This window comes from Vipera berus, assembly GCF_964194415.1.
Source record: "Vipera berus genome assembly, chromosome: 2".
In the NCBI taxonomy this organism is placed as follows: Eukaryota; Metazoa; Chordata; class Lepidosauria; order Squamata; family Viperidae; genus Vipera; species Vipera berus.
In genome coordinates, this window is record NC_138203.1 from 165,795,952 (window position 1) to 165,819,891 (window position 23,940).

The following is a 23,940-nucleotide window of genomic DNA, read 5'->3' on the forward strand; positions in this document are numbered from 1 at the left end:
GCACATGCCAGCCTATTGGGAATTAGTACAGTTTGTGTAGCAAAGCTAAAATGCCATAATTGCCCACAGGATATGCTCCATTCTGATCAACTTCATTTTTCTGGCTACTCTTCAAAGGCAGCCTCAGGCACAGCTTGTTTCCTAATCTATTCAGTAGTCTGTTGTGGAGGTGACTATGAATGTCCATGTGCAGGTACAATTGGTTTGCAACGCAAAGCTTTCTCAGTTCTTCCATAATCCAGGAGGAAGAGGAAAGGGCACAATATGTACAAAGGCCTAGCTGCCCTTTCATTTCAAGCAGTAACTAAGGCTTAAGTTGAACTATGCATAAAGCCTTCAGGGATCATCCCAAGCTCCTTCCAGAGCCTAGGAAGTTCATCACGCTCCCCCCCCCCCGAGTAACCAGAAAGTGGTCTGACCTTGGCAGGAAAGTTGTGATAATTTCCCTCCAATTCAGATCACACAAACAGTGCCCCAACAGGAAGACAAGGTTCAAAGTATGACCATAATTATGTGTTGGGCATAATTAGGCATGGTCAGGTCCACTACTACTATAGCATCCATGAATGCCCTCAGAGAAGGCAGCTTCAAATCCTTCAAGCCTATAAGGTTGTGGATCTTCACTGTTGATCTGACCACTGAGTCAAAGAACTCAGAGACTTTACTGCACAGCAAGGATTCTGGTACCTGATCCTAGATGTTAACTTGGAAAATAGTCTAATGCCTGGTAATCTGTGGCATAATGCTTCTAACTGCCACCAGAATACCATGAATACTCTTCTGCTGAGGCTACACCTGAAACCCAGCCAGGCACGTTTCCAAGGGGGCAATCTCTTTCTTCATGCCCAACCGGCTTATACATGCCAGATCAGCTCTCTCATCCATGATTAAATGACAAATGAGGAAGGCTTTATTACAAACAGACCTGACATTTGTGAGCAGCAGTTGAAAGTCCATGCCTCTGGAGATTTGGCCAGAGTCTGAAGCTAAGCATACGGCGCTGGAATGTGGAACTCGTACCAAACACCAAGTCTATGTTCACTGAAAATGGCCCGCCCTCTTTCTCCTGCTGTATCTTCCTCTATTACTCTAGTGATTTTCCTGCCTCCTCTTAAACCCCTTAAACCCCACTTGCTGACCTTCCCAAGCCTATTGTGAGTAGGTAATTTTAATGTTTCTGCTTTCTTATATCAGCATGTTGAGTTGGGCTAGGTGGAATTTATCAGTTAGGAGATCCAGCTTAGAATCATAGAATTGGAAGGAAATCTAGAGAATCCATCCTAATCCTATGCAAATTTACTGCTATAGCATTATTAATGAATGATTATCAGTTCTTTGCTTGTAAATGTCTTAATGATGAAATCCACCAGCCTCTGACATAGTCAATCCTCGTTTCTGACAGTTTATACCACCAACTTCTCTTACTATAATGATTATATAGAGGGCTTATCTGGAGATTTAACTGGATCTCCAATTCTTATATGTGCAGATTTGGGAGAACATAAATATACAGCACTGCATCTTTACTGTATTACTTACTCTTTGCTTTTGAATGGTTTGGCTGTTACCTCCACTTAGAAATAGCCATGTTCTTTGTATCATCTCTCATTACCATCATGGCAGTACCCAGTGTCTGCTAGTAAATGTTTTCCTTAGATATTCCTCAGGTAAGCAGTGCTGCTTCAACTGGTTTTTTAAAAAATATTTAATTAATTTTCTAGTTTTACAATCAAGTACTTAATAGACAATGTGTTGTCTGGGTCCATTAGTAATTCAGTGGTATATATTAATTTATTCAATCTAGATCCAATATTGCACCATCAAATGTTTCCTTTCTTCTTCCAATAGTACTTGTTTTCCCACGCTAGACAAATACAATTCTTATTGTTATTAGTAAATATACAATTCAATATCAACATCTTTGTTACATTTTTCTCATAATATCAATAATATCAGTTTTAGATAACTTTTCTAACCAAAACATATCTTAATTGGATTTGCACTTAATATCCGTATGTTCAATCAGTATCCTGTTTTTGCTTTTTCATTTTAATTTTCCATCAGTTTTCAAAATGTCTCTATTGTTTATAATTTCAAAGTACCGGTAAGTTATATTTGGGTAACCAAAAGCTTCCCTTATTCAAACTTCTTGCTTCAATGGTTTTTGAAGGCAAGAGATCTTGTTATTATAAGACAGAAACCATACAAAAAACCCTTATCACTTTGGGATAGAGATAGACAGATGTGCTGGAAGAGTTTGTGTAAATAAACCAATTTTAATTCTTGCCTGCAAGAATAGAATTTTTATAGTTGAAAGATAACTAACATTTCACCAGCCAGTCTTCTAAGGATGGAGAAGGAGATTTTAAATATAGAAGCAAAATGTTCCACATGAATGCTGGAATCAAAGGATGAACTCAATAAAGATGGTGGTAATTTAAAGTTTCTGCTTTCTACTGTGTCAGTCTTTGAGATAAGACTAAGTTGGTATTCTCTTTAAAATATACCATCAAAGAGAATGGTGCTCATAATGTATGTGCAGCTCATACTAACCTTTTTTTTTGCTTTATTTAACAGTTGGTGCTCTGAGAGCCTTTGTGAAAAGTCTCCTTGCAAATTCAGAAATACCATTTTATTTGTGTAAGTTCAGATTTATGTTTTATAATTTTTACAGATAACATTCTGGGTCTGTTGCTACTATTGATTTGGAGAAAATTATTTTTACAAGCCATAAATTGTATTTATATATAAGGTAGTGAGACATATATAAGGTAGTGAGACAAACTTTCACTGTGCCTAGATCTTTCCTAAACCACCTTTGTTTCCTTCATTTTGTTTCCTAATGAAATTATTCTTTTTATTGTAGTTATTACACCACCCAGATCCATTCTGAGTGACGATGGCTTGACTCTTTTTCAGGTAGTAGTTATATAACTCATTCATTTTTTAAAATTATAAAATAATTTTGTTTGTTAAGATCAGCAATGATGACTTTTGTATATCTTTATCAAATGAAGGACAGTTGAAATGACTTGATTTCTTGTGCTAGAATTTCTTGAAATGCTTCTTGCTTTGCATATAGGTGATTCTATCAATAGTTCTTTTATTCTAAATTGTGAAAATCTGTCTTACCAGACCTCCAATACCTGGTAATGAGTGGAATAATGGTTTGTTGATAAAAGAATGGCAGAATTAACATGAAGGAGGATATTGGATATTAGAATGGATGCAGGATTCATTGATCTGGAAAACATTGTTTCATTCCAGACCATGCTGAGTCTGTGATCCAGCCCTAAAACGTGCCTGTTTTATTCACAATGCTGTGTCTGGAATTCCAGAAAGCAACCTTCCTTCCAAGAAGTTACTTCTTGAAAACTGCTGGACCAAGCCTGGAAAGCCAGGAGAAGTTCAACGTTGCCCAGAAATAAACAGAACATTCTGGAATTCTACAGAAAAGTAGAAACATTTTGATTTGGCTTAGGCCCTATTTAGTTTTTAACATGTTACATTTCTGGATCAGTGAAATTTCTTTATTTATTTTTATTTATTTATTTTATTTTAATTCAATTTATATCCTGCCCTTCTCCGAAGACTCAGGGCGGCTTACAAGCTTAGCAGTAGCCTTCATTCTATGTATATGCCTGCTTATTAGGGCTTTCACACACACCCCAAGCGGCATTATTACAAAGTCAGCTTAATTGCCCCCAACAATCTGGGTCCTCATTTTACCTACCTCGGAAGGATGGAAGGCTGAGTCAACCTTGAGCCTGGTGGGATGCGAACCTGCACTAATTGCAGACAGCTGGTGTTACTTAAGGAGGCATTAGCCCACTGCTCCACCAAGGCTCTCTTTATCCTAATTCTTACTGCTTTAACTGGGTAATAATTCACCTTCTTGGAGTTAAGGTTCTTCTGGATGAAAATGTTTATTACATAATCGTTGTTTCTCTGTCACAAAATGTTAAGGGGGAACAAGCAGCATTATCATTCATTAGTAACTGTTTCATGCTTTTTTACCAACATTTTTCTAATTAGAGATAATCTGTTACAGATGGCATCGTCACAATATTGTTAATATCAGTTAAGAAAGGAATAGCTACATAGTATTGTAGTTTTTGAGCAATGGAAGTTTTTCTCATGATCATCTAATTAAGACATAGGATTGCCTGAAATAGAACAAAGTGACAAATAATCAAATTCAGGATCAAATTTTTTAAATAATTAAAAGGTATTGGATTCAGCTATTTCTAATGCTATATAGTAATGTATTTAACAGTTTTTGTCCAGCAAAATGAATCTTTCAGGATGCAGCAAGGAGAAAGATACCTAAGGGATTTTTGAGAACTAAAACTCCTTTGTAAATTTGAGCATTATTGTGATACGAAGTTTAGAACAGAACAGAACAGAATAGAATAACAGAGTTGGAAGGGACCTTGGAGGTCTTCCAATCCAACCCCCTTCTCAGGCAGGAAACCCTATATCATTTCAAAAAAAAATGGTTGTCCAATCTCTTCTTAAAAACTTCCAGTGTTTGAATATTCACAACTTCTGGAGGCAGGTTGTTCCACTGATTAATTGTTCTGTCAGGAAATTTCTTCGTAGTTCTAGGTTGCTTGTCTTCTTGATTAGTTTTCATCCATTGCTTCTTGTCTTGCCTTCAGGTGCTTTGGCGAATAGCTTGACAAACCCCCCCCACACACACACACACTTCTTTGTAGCAACCCCTGAGATATTGGAACACTGCTATCATTTAGTATTTAGTATTTATTATATTTGTATACCGCCCTTCTCCCGAAGGACTCAGGGCGGTGAACAGGGCACATGTAAAAATACAGAATACAAAAATTAAAAAAGAATTAAATAGGAGCCCGAGCTAAAACAATAGATGGTAATAAAAAATCCACAATAAAAACCCCATGCACTATGTCACCTCTAGTCCTTCTTTTCATTAAACTAGAGACGTACCCAATTCCAGCAACCGTTCCTTATATGTTTTAGCCTCCAGTCACCTGATCATCTTTGTTGCTCCTCTCTGCACTCTTTCTAGAGTCTCAACATCTTTTTTACAATGTGGTGATCAAAACTGGAGGCAGCATTCCAAGTGTGGCCTTACCAACGCATTAATAAAGCAGTATTAACACGTCATGTGATCTTGATTTTATCCCTCTATTAATGCAGCCTAGCACTGTGTTGGCTTTTTTGGCAGCTGCAGCACACTGCTGGCTCATATTGAAGTGATTGTCCACTAGGACTTCAAGATCCCTCTCACAGTTACTACTATTGAGCAAGGTCCTGCCTATACTGTATCTGTGTATTTGGTTTTTCTTGCCTAAAAGTAGAACCTTACTTTTTTCACCATAAGTTAAATTGCTTGTCTTCTGTTAGTTCCTTTAAAACTACAGTACTGTTTCCTTTGAGCAAGACAATATTGTCCTTCTTTACATTGAGTAGCACATTTTTGCTACATGCGTCTCACATGCCAAACAGAATAGCCTTTGATTTAGTCAGTCTTCCATGTTTGCCATGATATTGTTTAATAATTGTCCCATAGTTATTTCTAAAACAAACCAAAGTTTTAAGCCTGTCTCCTAGTTCTTAAAAGACTGTGGGAAACATTATCTCTCTGTAGAGCCACTGATTGGTAAATAATAACAATGCTGGTCTATCCTCTGCCTGCAAGCATTTGTATCTTGTTCTTATTTGGGCACATTAACTACCCATACTTATTATTCAGCTCAACTGTCTTGCGATACTACAGTCCAAGTTATTTTTAGGTTATATGACTACTGCTTTGCAAAGTGCATGGGGTATTAAGTGAGAGAAAACAATTCATGTTTCATTCTAATCTTTCTCTTCTTAAGGAAAATATGGTGTTAATGTGGACGGAAGGTTTGAATATGTGCCCTGAACAGATTTTGTTCTTCTCATTTGTCTTGCTTTTTTGGAAATGAATATGTCTATACCAAATTATGCCAATTTTCTTATGCTTATTTCTTTTATTCTATTTTTAACATAATGGTCTTATTACTATTCTGTGTTTTATATTTTGTATTCTGATATGGCCTAATGGAGGAATGTCAAACTGCCAGCCTGCGGGCCGGTTGCATCATATGGAGGCCATGCCCACCCCAGCTCCGGCAATGCAAAAAAAGCTGCAATATGTCACGACACATCACGTAAAGTGGCGAGTTTGACACCCGTGACCTAATGACTAATCAGTCAGTACTACCACTCTCAAGGGGTTATGAAAGAATTGCATATTCTTGTAATGGAGTGTTAAAAGTATTGTAGATAGCTTAATTATCTTATCATCCTGGGTTCATTTCCCAGAATTAATAAAACAACAGCAGTAAGCCTTAGGTTATTTAAAAACTCCTGTACAGTTTTTTTTTTAATTCTATTTATATCCCGCCCTTCTCCGAAGACTCAGGGCGGCTTACAAGCTTAGCAGTAGCCTTCATTCTATGTATATGCCTGCTTATTAGGGCTTTCACACACACCCCAAGCGGCATTATTACAAAGTCAGCTTATTGCCCCCAACAATCTGGGTCCTCATTTTACCTACCTCGGAAGGATGGAAGGCTGAGTCAACCTTGAGCCTGGTGGGATGCGAACCTGCACTAATTGCAGGCAGCTGGTGTTACTTAAGGAGGCATTAGCCCACTGCTCCACCAAGGCTCTGTTTGTCGGTTTTATATTGTAGGCATTTTGTGAGTAAGCCTTACATTGCTATCCAGGTTCTGAATTATATTTTGCATTAATTGTAGGCTTTTTACCAATCAGGCAACACCGTCATGCTTGAAAGTGGTATACAAAACATGAAACGACTCTCTACTTTGGGAAGATATAGAAAGGAGATAGGATCCCTTGTGCAACCATTACATCCCAGATGCGATGAGTTATGTTTTATTTCCTGGTATCAGTCACTGTTTATGGTTACTATAATCCCACAGTGTTGATTATCTGTTCTGAAGATCACTAGACTGACCTTCCTCTGCTTCTCCTAGTTGAGGTTAATTTGTTAACTTCTGTAAAAGTTCCTCCCTGTTGTGGGTCAACGCAGCTTGTTCTTTCTTCCCTCTCTTTCTTTTGATCTCTTAGCCCCCAGGCCTCTGAGAAGAGCATACTTTTGCCAAGTGAACAATCTTTCTCTGTTTCAGAGGCCTTGAAAAATTGTGTCCTCGATTTTTAGCAAAGCTTGCTCTGACTAAGTTTAACTCTTCGCATAAAAGATTTTTGCATAAACTGGCTACTTTTCATAAAGGGGGTGAGATTTTAGGTGGAATGGAAAGAGACTTGCAGGATGATTATTATTATTATTATTTTGCATGAAAAATAGCTTAGCTGATCTGAAAATATTGCTTGCAGAATGTGATATATGCCAAGAGTCACTTAGAGGTTGATAGGTTATATAGAGTTTTACTAGGAATTCATTTCCATAGTCTATCTCATAGCCTCTCAGGCGGCACACTGAATTAGGAAAGGATTAGAGTTCTTCTGAAGTTGTTTATAATTGATCTTTCCAAATTCCATGACTTCTTGTGGATGAGATACAAGTGCAGCTGCTGTCAAGAGTGCTGAACATATAAAGTCGGTACTATAGCTACTTGCATCGAAATTTGAGGCTTCGTTCCTTTTGATAAATGTGTCTAACTGAAGATCTCCTGCCAAAAAGTTTGGGTTTCCAAAAAAAGTATATCTATATGAATTACCAATAACATTTTATTTCTTGTTACAATGCTTACGTTGGCCTCTTTCCCCTTTCACTAGGAAAATATGTTGAGTTTATGTTCTTTTCAGCCTTGTTACATATTTGTTGTTTCTAGGCTGTGGTTGTGTGATACGTAGACTATTTAATTCTTGATGTTGTCCCAAGGGCCTTTCTATATGAGCAAAACAGAGAGCTACATTTTAACCATAAATTAGCATGATTTCCCCAAAAGTATTTCCAAAGGGTAGTACTCTACTTTTACAAACATACTACTTGTGGGTAGTTGCCTGGGCAGAAAGTTTTTTCTTGTTTTGAAGGAAAACAAAAGATCTGGCTAGATGGCAACTCTAGACCAAAAGAGTGTTTATCCTTTAGAGAATTTCATAAAATATTGCTTTATTCCTGGAAACAAGGTAGAACAGATACAGTCTTGAGTTTTAGTGTCTTTGGGTTAGCTCTGTCTAGCTTATCACTCTATTAAAAATGGTGCCCTTTTTTACACTAAACTAAAGCATAATGCAGGGACACAAACCTCAGTTTCTTTTAAGAAAAAGGTAGATGGCCCAATTGTTTTCATTAACTATCTACTTTAAACAATAACATGGAAGTATATTTCACGTATGTGAGTAGGCCTGTGCAGATCATGCACCCTGTGCCCATGTCTCAACAGTATGAAGCAACTGCAAATGAATGAAACTTTGCATAACTTGTTTTGAGCCTTTGTAGTAGAGATCCAGAGAACTGTTTTTGCTCACCAGCAGTGCGCCTCTTGAATTAACTCTACAATTGTAGTTATGAACACAATGTAGGGGATGCACTTTTTAATTGCAGTACAGAAGGAATTGTTCCACGGGTGTACAGAGGGTTCACAAAAGTGTGAAGGTCAGCTCTTTTGAGCCGTGTAGATTGAAGAACTGCACTGGGCTGGTGGAAGTCTCTCGTGTAAGCTTAATCAGCAGAAGTAATAAAGATTGTATATAGCAAATTAGGACCAAATGGTTCTTACTGGACAATAAACAGATGGTGCAGAACGGCCTTGAAAGTGATTTTAATACCTGAGTCTGTCTACCACTCAGATTCACTTGCAGCCTTCAACACTGGAACAGAAGGTTCTGTGCCTTTGTTTCTGAGTTACAATGTCGTTGTGGTGGGGAGCAGCCAGTTCAGTGTCTTTCCCTGTAATTCTCCTCCTTCAAAGCCACTGAAGATATTTTAATTAAAAGCAGAAGTGCTAGTGGCAAGATCCTGTGAGTCTTTGAACTGGGCGACTTTCCCGCTTACTGAGAAAGCAGCTCCTCCCATCTTTACTTCTTTTGTGCCATGTTGCCCACAGCTGCCACCCAATGTGATCTTCGATTCTCACACATCTGTCCTGGTGGGAAGATGAAGAAATCAGAAGTTTCCATAAGAAGGCTTACTGGAAAAGAGCCAAACTGGGCTTCTGATATAAAATATTGGCAAAACTGGGTATCTGAAAATGGGACTTTTTTCTATCTTGGTTGGCCTTCTGAAATTAGCAGTGGGGTGTAAACCAAATAAGGGCTGCAAACTTTAATCAGCCTTTGAACCTTTTAATCAAACAGCAACAAGGACGTCATTCACTTTTGAAGAAAATGTTAATTCATATTATTCAATGATACTATTCAGCAGAAATAGTACCACTGAATATCACTATTTTAGTGGGAGTGTGCATGTCTGTGCATTCATGAAAGAGACAGAATCTATACTTTCATGTTACAACTGTGTGGCTTTATACATAATATCCTAGCTGTTCCTGACTGCATGTGTTTTATAACTGCCAAGCTTTTGCTGCTAGATAACGCATCTTTCCCCCCCCCCTCTGACTTGTATCAGGACATTAATTGTCTATCCTCCTTTGAAACCAGACATTCCTAATCTACATATACTTTGACATACACTTTTATCTTTGAACTTGACTTTTTGGTCAATTCCTAAGACTTGGAGAACTTTTTGAAAATTTCTCTATAACAGGGTACTTTCCTTTATTTCCTGTTCATTTTTTCTGCACCCGTTTTGAACGTTAGCCATCAGATTCTGGGCATATATTCCCACTCCTTGATCCTGCTGCGTTGCCCGTTGTTCCCCATTTTATCTCCTCCTCTTTGCATCTTGATGAACTGTTTTAAGAATAAGAGTATAAAGCACAATGGGGACAATTGGACTTCTGGAGTTTATAGATTCCTGCAATGTTAGAAGTAGAATAGAATAATCAATTTTTGTTTGTTTGTTAATTTTGTTAATTAATTTTGACCAGGCAGGGTGATGAGTCTATGATGCCACCTTTGAAAATAAGCCCCTGTGAGACTAGCAGGCTTAATCTGGTAAGCATGCAGCCTTCGAGTTTACAAGTATCCTTGGTTAGTTTACACTAGGGGTAGGCAACCTTGGCTCTTTTATGACTCGTGGACTTCAGCTCCCAGAATTCCTGAGCCAACAGGAATTGGCTGGCTCAGGAATTTTGGAAGTTGAAGTCCACGAGTCATAAAAGAGCCAAGGTTGCCTACCCCTGGTTTACACGTAGTCATGGTGTCTCCTTCCCAATAAAATTGGGGTTTCAGCAAAAAAGACAACATATAGAATGTCAGAGGTATCAGTTGCTACTGAACATATTTAGTCATTTTAAAAAAAATCAAGATAAACAATTGTGTTATTTCTGTCAGCAAGGTGAGCTTCTTGAGTCCTTTCTGCTCTTTCACCAGCAATTGCTGTAGCAGGTACATTATATTGTTTTCTGTGTAACAAAGGGAGATATGGAATACGTATGATCTTTACTTTGTCCCCCCAGGGACCTATCTGGATATACTGTATGCATGTACAGTGCCTGTTTCTCTGTGTGTGCCTGTACTGTCCTTGTCTGACCCGTTATTCCTCTTGTGTTGCATCTTGTCTGACCCATAACTTCTCTTGTGTGGTACGCAATTATGTTTGCACCGGGAAATATAGGACACCTACATATGCAGGATTATGTAGCCAGGAAGGAGGAAAGCTTAGAATGGAAGAGTCAGCAGCTTTCTGAATAACTGCCCAACTGCCTCACCTTAGGGAATTCACTGAGATTTATATATTCTAGATTTTTAATCTCTGCAAACCTCAGCTGGATCTGGCACATTTTTGAACTCTATAGTTTTTCTTTTGCCAACTTCTTCCTGTACACCAAATTTGGTCCTTGTTCTGTTTTGTTTTCAGATTTATCCTGCTGACAGACAGAGTACTAAACCCCTTTCCAATATGTCCTTCCAACATATTACGGGCTGGGATAGAATAAAAATTAACGTCTTCCTCTGAAGGCTTCTGCAGTCCTAAATTTTTACATCACAATTGTTAGTCTCCAGATTCTGTAATTACAGTTACAATCAAAATTATGATGCATTCACTTTTCAATGTTTTGTCCCAGCAGTCATGTGCTCTAAGTACTTCTTTTGTCCTCATTTTATTGGGTGGGAGCTGTTAACTGTGGTTAGTTCATTTCAAGGATGATAAAATATGTAGGCTTTCCTGGGAAAACAACAACAACAAAAGCTGTCATTCACTATTTTACACCAGGAGAACCTAAATAATTAAATGCTTCTTGGAGCATTCTGTATTACCTGATCCATCCAAAGAACTCTGGGAGTTTAGATGTGCAGGAAGACATTACTAGAAAATTAGGATTAAAGAAAATGAGGCTTAGGGTGGGTCCTTGGCGTAATGATTTGATGACTTAGAAGTTTTTAAATTCCTTGTTTCTGAATCAACGGGAAAGAATCTATTCAGACTTCATGTATCCTTTCCTAGGCTACTGGAAAAAGTCGGGAGAAGATTAAAGCAATTCAGAAACTTGATGTTTTGAGCAGAACTGTTGGTGGCTACTCTTAAATACTCAGAAACCCAGAAGTTAACTTTCCAGTTAGTTTTATTCCTTGCCAAACATCCAGAACCTGAACATTACCACTTTTTTTAGAAAGCTATTAATTTGGGTGTCCAGTGCTACATTAAAATATTAAACACCACTGGTGTTTGCACAAAAAAGCATTGTATTTTTCAGTACCAAATATTTATCCATCCAGGGTTTTATCTATCCTTAGATGGAGTTATAGGTAGCCCTTGGCTTATGACTGCAATTTGGACCAGAAGTTCAGTTCTATGTCCTGACATTTGTATGTCAAGCTACCTGGGTGACCAGACCCATTGTTATGGCAGTCATTAAGCAAGTCATGCAAATGTAAGTTTAAATCATGTGGCTGTTAAGCAAATCATGTGGTCGTAAGAGTGAGCCCATTCTCCTGAATGAGCATTTTTTTGCCTCATACTGGCAAAAATACTGGAAACTGGCAAAACCCCCATATATATCGCAGTCATGTGACCGCAGGATAGTGCAACCAGTCATACATGTATATATGTATATATATATACACACACACAAACACACACACACACACACACACACACACACACACACGTAGATCTTTGGTCATTCGGGTTTTTTCCCACGTAGAATTGGAGGTATCAGGGCAACGTTTCGATGAAATCTCATCCATCATCTTCAGGCTGGTGACTTCAGCTTCATTCTTCTGGGAGAAGTGTGTGATGGTGGCTGTTTTTTCTTCTTTTTTAAACTGCCAGAGGGGGTGTGTTCTGTGGGTGGAGGCTTGGCTGTGTTCTGATGGGGTGGAGGTGTGCTCTGATTGGGTGGGGGCTTAGCTGTGTTCTGATTGGGTGGGAGTGTGTTTTGAATGGGGGCTGTGTTCTGATTGGGTGGGGATGTGTTTTGAGTGGATGGGCTGGTCTCAGCTGCCAGCCTTAGACCTGAACTGGTGAGTTGTGCTGCTTTTGTTCAGCTCCGTGTTTGTGGTGGTGCCATGTTTTTATAGTGGGTGTCAGTTTGCTTATTGTATGGTTTGGAGGGGTTTAAAGTGGCTAATGTTGCAGCTGTAGTTAGGTTTTTGTTTTGTGGTTGTGTGTCGTTATCGTTGTGGGTTCGGATTTGCTTTTTGAATGGTTGTGTGGTGGTGATGTCATGTGATGTTATCATGAGTTTGGGTCTGGTATCATTCTTGGTGGTTGGGACTCGTCTGTCAATCAAGGCAGGTTTCCAAATGGCTGGTAGGCGAGAGGTATCATCTTGTTTGTTCATGCTGTGGGGGCGTTTTTCTATCTCAATGGCTTCTCTGATTATTCTGTTGTTAAAATGTTCAATTTTGGCGATAGTTCTGGTTTTTTAAAAATCAATTTCGTGTCCCGTGGCTTTAAAGTGTTGGAACACTTTAAATATTTTATCAAATATTTTAAATATTTGAATATTTTAAGTTTCTTGATAGAATACATAGATCAAAATTTCCCATTAATCCACCTGCTCCATTACTTCCAATTACACCATTTCATTGAAATATTTTTCTGGTCATTTGCTAAAAAACTGTTCAGTATCTGTTTCTTTTGCATCTGTAGTTGAAGCACATACTTGTAAAAGGTAAGGTAAAGTTTCCCCCGCACATGCATGCTAGTCATTTCCAACTCTAGGGGCCCGTGCTCATCTCCGTTTCAAAGCCGAAGAGCCAGCGTTTGTCCGAGGAAGTCTCTGTGGTCATGTGGCCAGCATGATTAGATGCCAAAGGCACACAGAACACTGTTACCTTCCCACCGTAGTGGTCCCTATTTTTCTACATGCATTTTTACGTGCTTTCGAACTGCTAGGTTGGCAGAAGCTGGGACGAGTAGCAGGCGCTCACTCTGTTACGCAGCACTCGGGATTCCATCCGCCAAACTGCCGACCTTCTGATCGACAAGCTCAGCATCCTAACCCACTGAGCCATAGCATAGATTTGAATTGAAATTATGCTAGAACTTTTAAGGATTATATTTGATTAATATAATTAATAAATAGGACTACTGGGAGATCTGATGCTCCACGGATGTCAAGTGATCCATCCAGCTCCATTTCAGTTTGATGAACCCTGAATACATAAACATACAACTGTTTGAGAAATTCATAAAGGTAAGGCCTGGAAGTACTGGTTGATAGCAGCATTTCTGATTTAAGTGGCTATGTGTTTTTAATATTATATTTCTCAGCACTGAGATGGCCAAATTATTCTGTTTAGGTACTGGCCCAGTCCCTGGAGGCTAGATGGGGAGCAACCAACTCCATCATAGTCCTGTCAAGATGGCATCACTATGGAATTAGGAGTCCCCCCAGATCCAGGAATTTTTTTTTTGTTGTTGCTAATCTTGGATAGGATGGCAGTTCCCCATTCAAAACTGGTGTGCAGTCTGGGGGTTGTTTTGTACTTAATGTAGTGGTGCCAAGAAGGCTTTTGAACAGCTTTATCTAGTGTGCCAGTTGTACCCTTTAGGGTGAAGGTTCATTCTCCGAGCTTGTGGGTTGGTTTCCAAATGTTTCGTTACCAGGCTAAGGTAACATCTTCCTCGGTGTTTAGGGGATGTCTGTGTCAATGCTTATAAGGGCTTCAGGTGTGGGTGTGCCAAGTGATGGGCAGGTTACTTCAGGTCAGGTTCGTGGGAGGGTGTGAATTATCAGTGGGTCAGGGGTGAGTCATCAATGTGAGGCTGGTGATGGGCCTTGTGATGGGGAGATTACATCAGGTCAGGGTCATTAGAAGGTGAACTGCTGGGGGGGAGTTGCATGGGTTGGCTGAGGGTTAGTGCTGTCTTCGGTTCACTGTGATTGATTTGGATTCTGAGGGATTCATAGGTTGGTTGTAGCTCAATGTGCCTGTTGATGGAATTGCTTGTGGAGTGCCAGGTTTCTATGAATTCATGAGCTTGGCGGGCGTTAGCGTGGCCGATGATTTTAGTGTTGCTTCGAACAAACTGGTGTTGTTTTTTGGTGTTGGGTAGTGATTAAGGATTTGGGGTCATAGCGTTTGACTGCTAGCCGGTGTTCATGGATCCTGGTTTTTAATTGACGTGATGTTTGCCCCACATAGAAGTGGTTGCAATCGTTACAGTTGATAGATAACATTGTTTCTTTCATCCTTCTGTGTCTTGTCTTTGGTTCTGGATAATTCCTGGTGGAGTGTGGCTGTGGGTTTGAGAGCTATCGTTATTCATAGGGGTTGGAGCATTCTGGCTGTCATTTCTGACACCCCTTTTGTGTATGGTAGGGTTAGTTTTTGCATGGTGGTCGGTTGTGTGGTGTGGGTGGGGTGGGGTAGGGTGGGGTGGGGTGGTTTGGCTGCAGTGTCGGAATATGAAGTTTTTGGGATAGCCATTACAGAGAAAAATGTCAAGCAACAGTTTCTCTTCTGCTTTTCTTAGTGTTGTGATGCTGTAGTGTGTCCTGGCCCTTCTGAAGAGGGTCTGGACACAGCTTCTTTTGTGTATGATGGGGTGGTTGCTGTGAAGCTGAGGATCTGGTCCTTGTGTGTAGGTTTGTGGTAGATGCAGGTTTCCAGTTCTTCATTGTCCAGTCTCCTTACATCAAGGTGGAGAGTGGGAGTGTGTTGTCTGTTTCCTCTTCATGTGTAAATTTGATCCCAGGGAATATGTTGTTAAGTATGTGGTGTGTTTCCTCAATTTGGGAGCATGTGATGATGACGAAGATGTCATCAATGGAGTGTGTCCAGAATTCTGATTGGATGGTGGCTAGAGCTATGGATTCAAATCGTTGCATGACTGCTTCTGCTATAAGGACTGATATGGGAGAACCTATTGGGGTACCTTATAATTGTTTGTACATTTTTCCATTGAACTTGAAGTATGTGTTGATAAACAAACCATACATCACCTACTTACCAAACACCATACCCACAAAGAGGATGACACTATAGAACACTCCATGTCCACAGAAATCATCATGAAACTCCTGGATCTATGCCTCAACACATACTTCAAGTTCAATGGAAAAATGTACCTTGTATTTGTTTGTTGGAATAAGTATTTGACCCCTTCACAAAACATGACTTAGTATTTGATGGCAAAACCCTTGTTGGCGATCACAGAAGTCAGACGTTTCTTGTAGTTGGCCACAAAGTTTGCACACATCTCAGGAGGGATTTTGTCCCACTCCTCTTTGCAGATCCTCTCCAAGTCATTAAGTTTTCAAGGCTGACGTTTGGCAGCTCGAACCTTCAGCTCCCTCCGGAGATTTTCTGTGGGGTTCAGGTCTGGAGACTGGCTAGGCCACTCCAGGATCTTAATGAGCTTCTTCTTGAGCCACTCTTTTGTTGCCTTGCCTGTGTGTTTTGGGTCATTGCCATGCTGGAATACCCATCCACGACCCATTTTCAATGCCCTGGCTGAGGGAAGGAGGTTCTCACCCAACATTTGATGGTACATGACCTCGTCCATCTTCCCTTTGATGCACTGAAGTTGTCCTGTCCCCTTAGCAGAAAAACACCCCCAAAGCATGTTTCTACCTCCATATTTGACAGTGGGGATGGTGTTCTTGGGGTCATAGGCAGCATTGCTCCTCCTCCAAACATGGTGAGTTGAGGTGATGCCAAAGAGCTCGACTTTGGTCTCATCTGACCACAACACTTTCACCCAGTTCTTGTCTGAATCATTCAGATATTCATTGGCAAACTTCAGAAGGGCCTGTGCATGTGCTTTCTTGAGCAGGGGGAACTTGTAGGTGCTGCAGGATTTCAGTCAGTGGTGGTGGGATTCAGCCAGTTCGCACCACTTCAGCAGAACTGGCAGCTAAGTTTTTGCTGCCCAGGCCCAGAATGGACTTCCAAAAGTAGCATCAACACAGAGAACTGGTTGTTCACATATTTAAATCCCACCACTGATTTCAGTCCTTCACAGCGTAGTGTGTTACCAATTGTTTTCTTGGTGCCTATGGTCCCAGTTACTTTGAGATCATTGACAAGATCCTCCTGTGTAATTCTGGGGTGATTCCTTCCGTTCTCATGATCATTGAAACCACAAGGTGATATCTTGCATGGAGCCCCAGACCAAGAGAGATTGATAGTTATTTTGTGTTTCTTCCATTTGTGAATAATCGCACCAATTTTTGTCACCTTCTCACCAAGCTACTCGGCAATAGTCTTGTAGCCCATTCCAGCCTTGTGTAGGTCTACAATCTTGTCCCTTACGTCCTTTGGTGTTGGCCATGGTGGAGAGTTTGGAACCTGATTGATTGATTGCTTCTGTTGACAGGTGTCTTTTATACAGGTAACAAGTTGAAATGAGGAGCACTCCCTTTAAGAGAGTGCTCCTAATCTCAGCTCCTTACCTATATAAAAGACACCTGGCATCCAGAAATCTTGCTGATTGATAGGGGATCAAACACTTATTTCACTCATTAAAATGCAAATCAATGTATAACTTTTTTTGTAATGCATTTTGCTGGATTTTTTTGTTGTTATTTTGTCTCTCACTATTAAAATAAGCCTACCATTAAAATTATAGACTGATCATTTCTTTGTCAGTGAGCAAATGTACAAAATCAGCAGAGGATCAAATAATTTTTTCCCCCTGGCTGTAGTGATAGCCACTGTGAGCTCTCCAAAACTGAAGTTAACAAAATTATCTTTAGCATGCGCCTCACTGTACCCTTTCCTGGATCAGGAGTCTTCAGACAGTCACTTATGTCAGAATATTGTCACTTATCTATTGCAATGTGCTCTACACGAGTCTGCTTTTGAAGAGGACTTGGAAGTTTCAACTGGTCCAGAATTCAATGATGTGGGCAATGATGGACATGCCTTGGGATGGCCACATACCACTCCTGCTTTGCAAGCTACATTGATTGCTACTGTGCTCTGGGTAGAATTCTAGATGCTGGTTATCATTATAAAAGCGTACATGGCAGGGGGGCAGGTTATTTGAGGGATCGCCTATATCCGATGGTATTTCCTCTTGCATAAGAGCTGGCAGAATTGGAATGCTTAGGTCCTCTTAATTAAACAACCCTATCAGAAATCAGAAAGTTTGCCTTCTGGAATCAGATTCTCCCAAGAGAATCACGTGGCTCCCACCCTGAGGGTATTCCAAAATGCATTAAAAACTGCTGAGACCTTAAAATGGGGTGGATATGGTCCCCTTATTGGATTATGTCTTTTGTATATATAGCACACTGTCCAGAGAGATGTTGATCTTTTATATTTTTATATTGTGTTTTGCATATTGTTTAGTTTTAAATTGTGAGACATCGAGTCATTTTGGAGTCAGGTGATGTCCCAAATCTAATGAAAGGAATAAGCTTGTGTACCCCTATATAAAGTGAAATTTGCCTCATTGATACCATTATTTGTGAAGGCTTTCAGGAGCAAGAAAGCAATTGCCATGCATTGATGCTTTTAAGTTCAGCAGTCTCATTCCAGAAATCCCCCTTGCTGGTGGTATCTTTCATTATCTTGAGATCACTTTGATAAGACTATTTTGATTCCCTTGCTTGTACCATCCTAGTACATGTCTTGTTCTGTCTCTGAAGGGTTGTGTGTTGGCTGAAGGGAGTATAGATACAGAAGTTAAAGGAAATATTAAAGATGCGCTGTAAATACTTGCTCAGTTATTAAGTTACTACTAATGTTTGTTTTCCTTGTAAGGCGGAAGAGACCTTGAGAGCTTCATTTGTGAACTTGGTAGCCATGGAGGAATAGAACACTTAAGTTGTGGGATAAAAGAAAATTAGATGAATATGAGCTTAAAAATAAAGAGGCTATATTTGAAGTGAACATCCTGTTGTATGTGTGTGTTTACAGCAGGACAAATGTGCAGACTGGCAGCAACGTGAAGTTTTTGAAAGTTATAAAGACTTCAAGGCATCGGCTTTGATATTTTGTTATGGCTGTTTGTGCTGGCTGCATTACCCCCGTGGCCCATGAATTATTTTAAAATGTTCTTCAGGGCAGAACTGATCAACTGCAGACTTCCCTGTTGCAGAATTCTAGCCAAGCTCCAGCTGGTTTATGTACTTGTTCTAAGTTAACTGGACTTTTCAGATATGTTTTCCCTTCCTCCTCCTTACGTGTTCCACTGCAGGAACACATATAGGCATCATTCATAGGACTAGAGCAGACTAGTTTGGCAAATTTCTAAAATATGTGCTGGGAATTTGTGCTGAGAATGAAAGTAGGTATCTCAGAGTTTGGACAAAGACTGAACGCAGCTGTAGTTTCCTCATCAAAAGAACTAAAAAGACCTCAAAAGTTTCCTTCTTGTTTTCTTCTGATAGCAAATTGTAAAAGGGTTACGCAGGGTGAAATCTGTTGTTGGGACCATATTTATTAAAATGCTTTTTGAAGCAAAAACAAAAAAACAACTTCCAGATTGACTTTTTATTAATGTCTTTCTATTGTGAATGTAAATATGGTTCAGTTTAGACCCAATGATTTCAGAGCCAAGCCTGTTTAATTAGTAAGAAGGAAAATGCAGGTCCAGCAATTATTCTGATTGCTGCATATATCCAATTTGTCCAACTCTGGTTTCTCTGAGACACCCTTATTGCAAAGAATTTGGGCTTCTTCTCCTTTCAGATATCATTAATCATTTTAGTTTCTAGCACACACGTTAGTGTTGATTCTTAGCACATAGATAGACTTCCTACGAGATTGTTGTTGTTAGCTGCGAAGTCGTGTCCGACCCATTGCGACCCCATGGACAACATTCCTCCAGGCCTTCCTGTCCTCTACCATCTTCTGGAGTTCATTTAAGCTCACGCCTACTGCTTCATCTTATGAGATAATTTATCCCAAACTTGACCCTTCACATCTCCCAACAATGTACTCACTGCTGTTGTAATGAAATACATCCACTTTTCTGCTAGTTGTCTTCCTCATCTCTGTTCTTCCATCTTTTTCAGCATTATGGACTTCTTAAGGACAGTTAGATCTTTGCAATAATGTGTCCAAAATGTGATAATTTGATTCTGATCATTTGTGCCTTATGTGTGAACTCTGATTTGTTTTCTTCTAGGACCATGTGTTTGTTTTCTTGGCTATCCAAATTAATTTAAAGAAACTTCTCTAACCCTAAGTTGAAAAGCAACTATATACTGTCTAGTCTGTGTTTTTGCAGACTCCCAACTTTCACTTCCATAGATTGTCACAAGGAAAACCGCTGTCTGTATGTTTTGGATATTTGTAGGTATTGACACATCACAGCATCTGAATATTTTTTCCCAATGCAGTTTCACTGCTTCCCTAACAAGAGCTAATCCATGGCGTATTTGTTGACTGCTGGTTCTTTTACTGTTGATAGAGTATCCTTAAAGGCAGAAACTATTATCAGTGTCTAATGCTGGTTTGTTTATTTATATTCCACCTTTATTATTTTTATAAACAACTCGAGGCAGTAAACCTATCCAATACGGCTTCCTTCTCCTATTTACCCCACAACAACAACCTTGTGGGAGTGACTGGCCCAACCAGCTGGCTTTCATGGCTAAGGTGGGATTAGAACTCACAGTCTCCCACTTTCTAGCCTTTCTAGATTTCTGTATCTAACATCATTAATTTGTTTTCCTTTATATTTAATCATTGTCCCATTTTTTTTATTTTATTCCAAGAGCACGTTCAGCTATCAGAGTAGCATAACCTGTACAGCAAGGAGATAAAGGATTAGTACTGTAGGCACAGAGTGTAAATGTCAAAGAGAGAAATGCAATTGTGTCCGAGAATTAAAGAAGCCAGTTGTGTGTAGAGGAGGAAAAACTAAAACGGTGGACTGAACTTTGAGACTCTAAAGCTACTAAATGACAATAAATTGTCATTTATTTATTACTTCCATTGTTTAATTCTTTTTAAAATTTTGTAGTTTATGTTTTTTTAAAAAAAAATTATTGTTGTGAGCCGCCCTGAGTCCTTGGGGAGAAGGGCGGCATATAAATTTAATAAATCTAAATCTACTACAACTGAGAAAGGAGTAACAGAGCCTTATAGCTTCACAAACTTTCCAAAGACACTGACCAGCTACAGCCAGTTAGCAACAAATAATTGCTTTATCCCTCCTACAAACTGATAAGGAATGGGAGACAGAGAAGCAACTTAGTACAAAGGAGCAATTAAACCCCCAGCAGGACCTCCTGAAGTATAAGGGTTGGAAGGTGGAGAATAATTTAGAACTAAATGTAAGATAAAAGACATTTAAGTCCTTGATAAAAGGAACAGAATTCTGAAGCCTTAAAAGTAAGCACTAGGAAAAAACTGTGGTAATAACTGCTTTTTTTTGCTATAAAAGCTTGGCAGTTAAAAACAGTAATATGAAAACTTGTAACACAGTTAAATATTTTCACTCAGTATCACTTATAAATATATTATTAGCCACTGGTAAGTACATACAACATATGCATCACATTTAACACATTATAGGAATATATGTTGTATAATAACCAATCTTATATATATATATATATATATATATATATATATATATATATATATATATATATATATATATATATATATATATATATATATATATATATATATATATATATATATATATATATATATATATATATATATATATATATATATATATATATATATATATATATATATATATATATATATATATATATATATATATATCTCAAAGGAAAAGCTTTAGCTTTCTAGTCAGTAGGTTTTATGCCAAAACCTAATTGTAACTCTCATATGAACTTTTAGCTACTAGGGCAGTGGTGGAGAACCTATGGCACGCGTGCCAGAGGCGGCACTCAGAGCCCTCTCTGTTGGCACGCGCGCTACTGCTGCCACCAGCAGGTTCATCAGGCCACCACCGCCGCCCAGAGCAGGAGCCCCGCCCAGCACAAAGGAGACGAAGCAGCCGACTAGCAAGCTTGAGTAGAGGTGGTAGAGCAGAGGTCACCAACCATTGTCGATTGGTGGACTGGAAGAAAAGGGAGGGGGGAAAGCATTTTACATGCATACATGCATGCACGGGGCTGTGAGCACACATATGCTGCAAATGGGGCGGGGCGAGTGTCTGCGTGATGCTCACTAGCCATTTTTGCACCCCCAGTTTTTGCATGCCAGAGGCGGCACTCAGAGGTGCCTCCCTGCTCCCCCTGAGGGCACCACAATGCTGATGCGGCCCTGGCACTTTGCGATAAATAAGTGTGTTTTGGGTTGCAGTTTGGGCACTCGGTCTCTAAAAGGTTTGCCATCACTGTACTAGGGGTTCTTATAAGTAGGGGATATTTCTAAGATATCTTGGATGTTAACGTTCAACTATAAAAAGTAATAGTATATTTTTTCATTTCTTTGGATCAATTTACTGTTTTTCTTTGATGTCTTTTAACATATCAGTTCGAGATTCGAACCTCCTGAATTTGGGGATCTTTTGGACACTTTTCTTCTTTGTCCAGATCTTTTTTCAGCTTCACTGTTTTTACAGATATCGATGTAATACTGCTTCTTGTCTCTTCTAACAATTATTTGAAATTCACGTTTCATCCTGAGTTCTTTGTCTTTCTTGGGGACAGCTTCTCTTTTTCTTGGCAATTCCCGTCATCTGTTGACCCCATTTGCTTTTTTTGTTTGGCAATCCCTTATTACATTCATCTTTAACAAGTTCTATGATTTCATTCCACAGTTCCTCTGGTTGCCTATCAGTGAGGTTTAGGACTTCAAAGCAATTCCTGAGGTTTTCATTGAAAATGGTGGGTATACATTCAGAATCGTATTATGGAAAACTGGTTGGCTTTGTCCTTCTGCTTTGGCTGTACTTGGAACTTGCACGTGAGCGGTCGGTGATCTATTCCACAGGGAACCCTGGCTAATGTCTTTTGCTATTATACCGTAGCTCTTCTACTTCCTAATGCCAATAATACAGTTAATTTGATTTCTCTATATTTTATCTGGTGATGTTCATGTATAGAGGTGCCATTTCAGTTATTAGAAAGCCATGTTACGAATGAAAAATCACTGGCTTAGCAACACTGAAGTTGCTCTCTTTATCATTTCTATTTCATAAGTCATACAGTCCATGTTATTTCCAACATACATATTCTTGGCTCCAACCAAAACCATCACATATTGCTTGCCTGTTCTGTTGATCTGAGCGTAAAACTTACCTTCTTTCTGCATAAGGTTGGAGTATAAGCTTGAATAATTGTAATATTAAACGCTTGTCCACAAAGTCTAATTGATATTATTTGGTCATTGACTCCATTGTACCTAAGAACTGTCTTTATTAGCCAGGTACTGTCTTCCTGACTAAAAACAACACAGTTCTTTCTTCATTTTTCATCTCCTTGAGCAATAAACAGTATGATCATCTGACTGAAAGTGTCCAGTTGCAATCTATTTCAGTTCACGTGACTAAGAAGTCCGTATGTAGCCATTTCATTTCGTCTTTCGCTTAGTTTGGAATCATTTTCACACTTTCACAATTACATTACATGTTCCAATTCTGTCTTTGGACTCTCAGATTTTCTTCTTCTGCATAGTAACATCAGTAATTAGAGCTCCCATAGCTCAGAATTAGCTAATTCATAACACCGTTGATATTCCAAAAGAACCCCATATTTTCTTCAGTGGCATATTAGGAGCCAACTGACTTGGGTGTGTGTGTGTGTGTGTGTGTGTGTGTGTGTGTGTGTGTGTGCTATCATCCAGCATTATCTTTTCAGTTATTTTATATTGTCTGTCCATGTGGTTTTCTTAGTAAAAGTCAGGAATGGTTTACCATTGCCCTGTCCTGCACAGTATGCCTTGCCATGGTTGCTAAAATCATTATCTGCCTCCTTTCTCTTTCTATATTGCTGCTGCCCAATATAGATGTCGTGTCAGCTTCAACTGAGCAGCTTTGAGTATATACTCCTGGAATATCCCCCAAACATTCTTCGTTCATTCCTCCCAGGAACATATTCAGCTGTCACAGTGGGGCAGCATAGTGGGACCAGGGAGGTTGGGGTGTACACAGAATTGCAGAAATAATTACACCAAGGAATAGGAGTAAGGAAATGAATCAGTGCATTTGAAGTTTTACAATAAATCCATTACAATGTTAAAAGAGCCAGCACTCTGGTGAAACAGCTAGCAGCACTCTGGCCGATGAGTAAAAGTTGAACTTTTAGACATTATCTGATAAAAACAATAGTCTTCTTAAGCCTTTCTTTCCCAGCTGCCTTCTGTGTTTGATCAGGATCTTCTCAGCTTGGGAAGCTTTGTTCTCAGGTACTAAGAGAAGGCCATTTAGATGGTGTCCCTTTGACCGTGGCTCTCATGTTTATATCCCTTCCGGAGATGCTCTTTGCCTCCTGTCAGAGGAGCTTTGATCCACAAACTCCCCAATTAAATTTTCCAAGTGCTGGTTTC

At 39.3% G+C, this 23,940-nt stretch overlaps 1 protein-coding gene across 4 annotated transcripts in view; it reads left to right on the forward strand.

Annotated features, from left to right (window-relative positions):
• The window catches only part of ASPSCR1 (ASPSCR1 tether for SLC2A4, UBX domain containing), a 90,364-nt gene that overhangs the window by 50,911 nt on the left and 15,513 nt on the right, over positions 1-23,940 (forward strand). For 3 of the 4 annotated variants that reach the window (XR_014025407.1, XR_014025408.1, XM_081319939.1), the window contains exons 11-13: positions 2,578-2,640; positions 2,867-2,919; positions 22,214-22,280. Coding sequence is in view for 2 of the 4 variants with exons in the window: in XM_081319939.1 (XP_081176065.1) it covers positions 2,578-2,640; positions 2,867-2,919; positions 22,214-22,243 (146 nt within the window). In the remaining 2 variants the exon portion in view is untranslated. The remainder of the gene's footprint in view (positions 1-2,577; positions 2,641-2,866; positions 2,920-22,213; positions 22,281-23,940) is intronic. The other variant, XM_081319938.1, reaches the window with a different exon arrangement.